General features: G+C 36.8%; 2 protein-coding genes across 2 annotated transcripts; one reads left to right on the forward strand and one right to left on the reverse strand.

Moving 5' to 3' along the window:
• Positions 1 to 219: 219 nt before the first annotated feature.
• On the forward strand, positions 220 to 2,403 carry LOC134699716 (uncharacterized). Its single transcript, XM_063561180.1, has 2 exons — positions 220 to 981; positions 1,428 to 2,403. The coding sequence occupies exons 1-2, from the start codon at positions 659 to 661 to the stop codon at positions 2,401 to 2,403; spliced, it is 1,299 nt and encodes a 432-aa protein (XP_063417250.1). The 5' UTR covers positions 220 to 658.
• Positions 2,404 to 3,244: 841 nt separating this feature from the next.
• On the reverse strand, positions 3,245 to 5,089 carry LOC134699827 (uncharacterized). The gene is made up of 2 exons (XM_063561269.1): positions 4,835 to 5,089; positions 3,245 to 4,390 (listed from the first exon to the last, which is right to left on the reverse strand). The coding sequence occupies exons 1-2, from the start codon at positions 5,087 to 5,089 to the stop codon at positions 3,245 to 3,247; spliced, it is 1,401 nt and encodes a 466-aa protein (XP_063417339.1).
• Positions 5,090 to 8,337: the final 3,248 nt, after the last annotated feature.

Here is an 8,337-nt window from a genome sequence, read left to right on the forward strand (position 1 = left end):
ATAGGAAATGCAATCACGGGAATATCGTATCAATTGGGAGATATATACCCGTATGCAGGTGCTGCTGAAATGTTGCTACTTAGAAATGGAAAGTTCACAATTGGAAAGCTGAAATCATCTCTTTTGTCGTAAAGTTTTGTTTTCAACCGACCCTCATTGTTAACTGCTCTAGATGTAAGTTAAGATATGAGGCCGACTTAACTGTACCTGTAGTATTATACCCCCTTCACATACACGAATGTTTCTTACGAATGCTAACGAATCACCAAAATTTACAAGATTCGTTAAACTTTAACGAATCTTTTGCGAATAAACCACTTTTACGAGTGATTTGCGAGTGCTTTACGATTGGTTACGATTTACTAAGAATGAATGCGATGCTTTTACGATAACAGTAGACGATTCATTGCGAATAGATACGAGCAATTAACGAATGCATACGAGTGTTTTGCGAGCACAATACGAATGGTAACGATCTGATCCAAGTTTTTACGATTGGTTAACGAATAGTTTACGATAGCCCACGAACATTTGCGATTGAGTTACGAGTGTTTTACGAATGTTTATTTTTTTTGCAATGGGAAATGCATGCACTCATATAGATAGTAGGCCATACAGTCTCATTTATTATCCATGTAAACATTCGGAGTAACAAGACATGTCTTACGAGAGAAATAAATTATTACTCTTCCATAACTTCCTTCGACTTCTTCTTCCACTGGCACAGAGGGCAGAGGAAGAAAATCAACAACTGTTTCCTCTTTGTTTTAGGAGGAGGAGGAGGCGGACTCAACGTAGATTTTGGTGCAGGCCATGGCTCATCAGAAGAACTTTGTTTGGACAATATGACCAACTCCTGCATGAGCTTAACCGGGAAGATGCGTCTGGTTACAGAAACTTTTTAAGAGTTGATGCCGACTTGTTTGGGGAGATACTTGACAGAATTACCCCTGCAATCAGAAAAAGCTCTACCTCTTTCAGGTAAGTACTTCAATTTTCAAGCAAAATAAAACAGAATATACATTAAGAATAATAGTTAGTTTTATTTTGTATGCTGACTATATCATATGAATATCCGACGGTGCCGAAGGACGAGGCTTGGATTTTCCGCATGATATAGTCAGTTTAGAAAACCATACTAACTGTTTTTTCAGAAATTCATATCTAAGTAAAAAGGTCAGCAAAACAATCTTTTAAAAAATTTTCCTTAAGCACTTTGCTTCTAAATAATTCAATTTAATACAAAGTGAACAAAGTACGTGTTAGTAACGCCCCAAATAACGTTCGTATTCATATGGAAGTGGGTATATTAAACTGTCTTGTCTTTTGTTATTCTAATGTATGACACATTTCCAGTTTACCTTTTATGCGACAAAAAATATTCTTTTAATTGCATTGTAAGTTTAGATAAATATTTCTCGTTACAGGGAACCACTTGAACCAGGACTGAAGTTAGCCGTTACACTCAGACATTTGGCTACCGGTTCCACGTATGCTGATCTTATGTATGCCTTTCGTGTTGCCCGGAACTCCATATCACTCTTTGTGCCTAAAGTCTGCGAAGCAATTTACTTAGCATACAAAGATGAAGTCATGCCGGATGAGATTACGACGGAAGATTGGATGCGTATAGCATCTGACTTTGAAAGAATATGGAACCTCCCACACGCTTGTGGTGCTTTGGATGGGAAGCACATTAGAATAAGAAAACCGCCTAACTCGGGGTCGTTATTTTTTAACTACAAACATTTCTTCTCTACAGTGATGATGGCTCTAGTTGATGCAGATTATAAGTTTATTTGGCTGAGTGTGGGCTCATACGGAAGTGCATCTGATAGCCAGATATTTAGGGACTCGGAACTACGACCAATGTTAGAAAATGGAACTTTGGATCTTCCGCCTCCCTCCCCTCTTCCAAATGGTGAAACAGATATTCCTTATTTTCTTATTGGCGATGACGCATTTCCTCTCCGATCATGGATGATGAAACCCTATTCAAGAAAACGTTTAGACCACGATGAGCGCATCTTTAACTATAGGTTGTCCCGTGCACGTAGAATTGTGGAGAATGCTTTTGGCATTCTTGCCATGAGATTTCAGATTTTGATTGGAACTATGCAACAACTGCCAGAAACAGTAGATTTAATCGTACTGTCTTGTACTACTCTTCATAACTTACTTCGGATCAGGAAACGTGCTGATCTACAACTGTTTGCTGACGAAGAAGACAACAATCATAATTTAATAGAGGGACAATGGCGACAAGGTGCGCAACTTACCGACGGAGACCCAGGGTATCAGAGAAATTTTGGTAACGCTGCTGGAATTGATCAAAGGAACTATCTTAAAAATTACTTCAACTCGGAAGCAGGCGCCGTAGATTGGCAAGAGAACATGATTTGACTGGTTCAGAAACATTGATTGTTTTGAATGCATCAGTATTGTGTTAATTGATGTAATGTTTAAAAATAAAAATTTAGATATAGATAGGACTATAAAAAATCTCAGAATGAGGTTCTATCATAATGAATAATTCACTCCAACTTTGTTTGACATACACTTTATAATACAAATTTGTTGCAATACTAGTACTTGGAATGGTATTTAAGGGATAGAATATGAGTGAAGACGGGGAATGTGTCAAAGAGGCAACGACCCAACACGCGCAAAAAGAATAGGTTGAGTTTAAACACAAACTTTGATAAGCATCAATAAATGAGTTTCAGAATGATTTTGACATTTAAGCTAAACGACGGTTGTCACACTTGAAGCAGGAGCTGCTAACCCTTCCAGGGTACTTGAGTTCACCACATTTTGTTTTTGTTTGGGGTCCATGTTGCTTTGTTTTTAGTTTTTGTTATGTTGTTATTTGTGTTGCCTGTTGTGTATTTGCCATGGCATTGTCTTCTTTGTGGTTTATGATTATTGATTGCTCCTTAGTGTGTTCGAATTTGATTTACAACTAAATGTACATTGAAAAGGGCACAGGCGCCAAGTAATGGCAAAAGATTCCGTTTGCATATTACACTTTTCAGCGATGTCATTTTTTATTGGTTTTGTTTAAAAATTTTGGTTCCTAAAATAAACAACATAAACAAATGTGGATTAACCTATTTCTTTTCATTCTCAAAAAAAGCTACAAATTTTCTACAATCTACAAATAGTTATACATTTAAAGGTTCTCTATTCAAGATTTTCCTAAATCTTTTCTAAATGAAAATAAACAGTCATTCACGTCGAAGATCTATATGAAAGGTGTTTCTGGGTTTATTGTCTCATAAGCATCCGTCAGTACTGATGTTGTATCTGTCGCAGTTGATTCAATAGCACTTGGTGTCTGACTTGTAGTGTGAGTTGAGTATACTGTCTGTTGCTGTTGACCCATTAAGATAGGTTGCAAGTTAGTCGGTTGCAGTTCTGCCCATTGGTATCGACCATATTGTTGAAGGACGTCAGCTGGCGGATTCGAAGCTGCTAAGTTGCGTGCAATGATATAGTCGCGATCAGTAGACATTTGTTGCGGCTGACGATGCCTGAACGACATGGATGATGTTGTCGGTCTAATTGAAGGCCTGTTATTTCCTACTGTAGTTTGCTGTTGAGGTTGTAATTGGGTAAATTGAGGTAATGTTTGGCGATTTACTTGCTGGGAAGGGTCTGTGAATGTAGATGAAAGCTGGGATGGCTGTTTAAAATCATCCCTTGGCGGTTGTTGTGTTTGACGCTGTTCCTGTTTAGACTGTTTAACATACTCCATTGCCTTGAAGATAGTTTCATTCGTAAAATCCTCCAGACAGGAAGGGGTCATCTTTGCCATTAGCGTACTAAGGAAATCGCAGGTCTTCTCTATGTCACTCTTTGGGACTGCTAACTGCTGAGAAACTTTTTCTAGGCAGTCAGATATCTTTGTTGTAGTTGACGATGTTGTCACTGACTGTGGTGTACTTTCCATGGTCGTTATTGATGGAACTGATGACTCACTGCAGTCTGAGTACCGGTCAGGTTTCTTGATCTGTGACCCCTTGGTTCCTCTTGCCTGACAGACAAAGGGTTTTACAAACTCGAATTTCTCCAACAACCAGCTAGTTCTAGATGTTAGCAAACCATCTCCGACACCGGCTCCGGATCGTGTGGTGTTTTCTCTTTTCTTTACTTCTTTCACATACGTGGTTCTTAAGGACGTATACCATCTTTGAAGATCACCGGGATTCAACTTCATCCTCTGTTCCATTTCATGCCATGTTCGCTCTTTTTTATCGCGATTTTTGAAATCAATACTTGTCTTGTCGTATAGAAAACGATTTGACTTTAACCACTCAATTACTTCGTCTTCCTCTTCGATCGTCAGTATTCTCGCACTTTTAGTTTTGGGTTTATTCTTCTTGCGAGTCTGAAAATACACAATGTCCATTTTCGTGATAACTATCAACGACTTTACTATAAAATACACTCATAAATATTTTTATAATGACCGGTCTTTCAAGAAGTTCATATGCTGATTGCAATTGTTTGAAAAGTATCATAAACATTGTTATCTTTTTTAATTACATTTTTGCCAATACGTTCAACAACAGTTATACACTGGCCTCTGGATATAGATTCCGTGTTATAATTATTTTAACTTTAATCTTATTATATTGCTATTCTGTCCAACTAATCTGATTTAAATAATGCAGATTTTCTTTGCATGTATCGTATTTTGATGATTTATTTGAATAAAATGCAGTTCCTCAATTGCCAATTTCACTAAATATCTGTCTATGAAACTCATACATTTTTTATGTGCTTTATAAAGGTGATTTTCAAAGACATTGAATAAGCAAATCTCACTTACTGCTGCACTGGTTGTGGCAGTGGCTATCAAATCGTCCTCATCTGAGGCAAAGTTTGAGCCGGCTGTATCAACATTGTCAGTATCTGAAAGTTGCTGCTCAGGATATTCGATACCAACGGTTGGTGGGTTTACCTCTGGTGGTGGTAATTCGGCGGGGTTTGGTGTTTCGGGGGATGGTGGTGGTGGTGTAGGGGATCTAGGTGAAGCAGGATTTGTCTTCCTTTTCCTTGCAGCAGGTCTTCTCTTTGGAGCCATGATCCAATAGTAAAATGCGACTTCCTTCTTCCACGATTTTATAACAACTGAAACGAACTATTAGAATAAAAACAAAACCCCAATTTTATCGTCAAATCATTTGTTAAATATTCCTATTTGTAAAACATTCGCAAAGCACTCGCAAAGCAGTCGCAAAGTATTCGTATACATTCGTAAAGCAATCGGATATATTCGTAAAGCACTAGCGTGTATTCGTATCAATTCGTTAATCCATCGCAAAGCGATCGTAAACTGCTCGCAACTATTCGTAAATGAATCGTTAAACATTCTTAAATCAAACTGTTCACGATTTCTTGCGAATGATTTACGAGTTGTTGCGATCGGTTAACGATGCATTAACGAATTGTTGCGAGTGATTTGCGAGCTCTTTACGAATGAAATGATTCGTGGACATTCGTGTAAAATTTTTGGCATGTCCAAAAATTTCCAAATAGTTTTACGAATCGATACGATTGTCTGCGAATGTCTACGATTTGTTTAAGAGTGGTTTACGATTGCTTGCGAGTGATTTACGATTGCTTGCGAGTGGTTTACGATTGCTTGCGAATGCTTGCATTTGATAAAACAAACAACATTCGTAAGGAATCGTAAGACACATTCGTGTATGTGAAGGGGGTATAACTCTAGTTTGATGGGATAGATGCGTTACACATAATTTTTGAATTATTTAGTGAAAGAACATCATCTATATAGCGGAAAGTAGAGTTAAAGGATATTGTTAACTTTTTATCTTTCTTCCTAAGAAGTTCCTGCATGAAGTCAGCCTCATAATGATAAAAAACCAAGTCGGAAATTAGAGGGGCACAGTTTGTTCCCATTGGAATGCCAACATTCTGTTGAAAAACACGTCCTCCGAACGTAACAAATATGTTGCCAATAAAAAAATCAAGCATCTTGATAATATCAGAATCAGAAAGATCCTTTACAAAGTAGGATTTATCTTCCTCCCTAAGACAACTTCTTTTTTATGAAGCAAAGCAATACCAACTCTTTCAATTTGTCTTTTAGTTTGGAATGTGGAATACTTGTGTAAAGAGTAGAAAAGTCAAATGTTTTAATACTATTACAAGATTAAAGAGAGTTTGTTTCAACATTTAATATAATATATGCTGATGAACTGTATTCCCCGAGGGTTTTATAGGTCCAGTAGTCAGTACTTATATACTGTCATGGAAATATGGATAATGCTTGTTTGAAATTCGCTATTATATCATTTTGGAAATAATTTTGCTTTTGACTTAGGGAATGTATTTCCTAGTGCAAACGATCTTGTTCGAAATTGGCTATTCTTAAAGCTTGATTTCGTGTGTTTTTAAGGTTAACAGTAGTTTTGGAGTTTTGAATAATATGGCATCGAGCATCACTAAAGATACGGAAACGTTAGTTGTCGAAATGTGCATCTACTACAGTGAATTGATGCCGTTATAAAATTACGCCCAATGGTCAAGCTGTTAGGTCTCGATGATATCAGCAGCCTGAAAGATATTTCTTCTGCACTCTGATGAAAAATCAAGGCGACAGTAGTTTATCGATGTTTAAATCTCAGTTTGTAAGGAACAAACTAAGGTAACAAAGATAATCTGAAATATTTCTTTAACAGAAAGGAGCAAGATCGAGTCGACAAGGTAGAATATTCTGATATTCATGCCTCACCCGACATGCGAAGTTCCCACTCAGTTCAAATCTCACAATCGGGAAAAGTGCAAAATCACTAAAATTACAAATTAAATAAATACACTGGTATCTAAAGTTCTCAGACCAGAAGACCTGATATCTATTGATATTGTTTGATTGGAATTTGCTGTTATGCAATTTTGGAAGAAATTTGATATTTTGAAACATATCTCCCTCATACAAAGCTCTGATTCCCTTCCCTGATATGGCCTTATCCTTTATATAAAAAGAAGATGTAGTATGCTTGCCAATGAGACAACTATCCGCAAAAGACCAAAATGACACAGACAACTATAGGTCACCGTACGGCCTTCAACAATAAGCAAAGCCCATACCGCATAGTCAGCTATATCACGCCCCGATAAGACAATGTGAAACAATTCAAACGAAAAAATTAACGGCCTTATTTATGTAAAAAATTAACGAAAAACAAATATGTAACACATAAACAAACGACAACCACTGAATTTACAGGCTCTTGACTTGGGACAGCACATACATGAATAATGGAGCAGGGTTAAACATGTTAGCGGGATCCCGACTCTCCCCCTAACCTGGGACAGTGGTATAACAGTACAACATAAGAACGAACTATAAAAATCAGTTGAAAAAGGCTCATCAGATAAACAAAAATACAAGTGGATGTGGCCGAGAACTTATACATTCCGACACAAAAAGACACAATGAACAGATCTGAGAGTACTCGCAGTTATCTGACAGCTAGTTCAAATCAATTTATGTCTTTTTTGGTTTGAACATCGGTTCAAAGGTTTTTGGATTTTGCGAATACTTTTGCCTCGAACATAACTGAGGAGATATTCATTATATATATTATATAGTTAAGCACAAGTGACAAAAAATATAAGCAAATAACATTCGTATCACATAGAAAAAACTATATATCATATATGCAAACAAAAAAATGACAAAATAAAGAACATTCGAATAAGTTTTCGAGGAACAATTATTATTTATAGGAAAAACAACTTTAATCAACTTCTAGTTTTACACTTATATATATGTTTGTGAGCGTGCATTTAAACAAGGATTAAACCTTTGATAACAATTTATACCACTGGGTCGTCGATGTCACTTCTGGTGGAAGTTTCGTCCCCGAGGGGATCACCAGCCTAGTAGTCAGCACAAATTATATGGTCAATTTTATAAATTTCCTGTTTAAAAAAGTATGATTTTTTAAAAACTAAGGATTCTTATCCCAAGCATAGATGATCTTAATCGTATTTGGCATAACTTTTTGGAATTTTGGGTCCTCAATGATCTTCAACTTTAGACTTCTTTGGCTTTAGAACATTTTTGATCTGAGCGTCACTGATGTGTTAATGTAGACGAAACGCGCGTCTGGCTTATTCAATTATAAGCCTAGTACCTTTGATAAATATGTACACCACCTGATCGATGCCACTGCTGGTGGACGTTTCGTATCCTAGGGTATCACCGGGCAAGTAGTCAGCACGTCAGTCCTGACATGAATATCAATTATATGTCATTTTTATAAATTTCCAGTTTACAGAATTATATTTTTTTCGAAAAAC

This window comes from Mytilus trossulus, chromosome 1 (assembly GCF_036588685.1).
Source record: "Mytilus trossulus isolate FHL-02 chromosome 1, PNRI_Mtr1.1.1.hap1, whole genome shotgun sequence".
Classification (NCBI taxonomy): domain Eukaryota; kingdom Metazoa; phylum Mollusca; class Bivalvia; order Mytilida; family Mytilidae; genus Mytilus; species Mytilus trossulus.

What these genes read in the sequence shown, in the direction of transcription:
- LOC134699716 (XM_063561180.1), top strand. Translation starts at nt 659, where the DNA reads ATGTCTTACGAGAGAAATAAATTATTACTCTTCCATAACTTCCTTCGA. An exon ending in AAAAGCTCTACCTCTTTCAG is followed by an intron (nt 982 to 1,427) that starts GTAAGTACTTCA and finishes TTCTCGTTACAG; the next exon opens with GGAACCACTTGAACCAGGAC.
- LOC134699827 (XM_063561269.1), bottom strand. Translation starts at nt 5,089, where the DNA reads ATGGCTCCAAAGAGAAGACCTGCTGCAAGGAAAAGGAAGACAAATCCT. An exon ending in CTGCCACAACCAGTGCAGCA is followed by an intron (nt 4,391 to 4,834) that starts GTAAGTGAGATT and finishes GTGTATTTTCAG; the next exon opens with ACTCGCAAGAAGAATAAACC.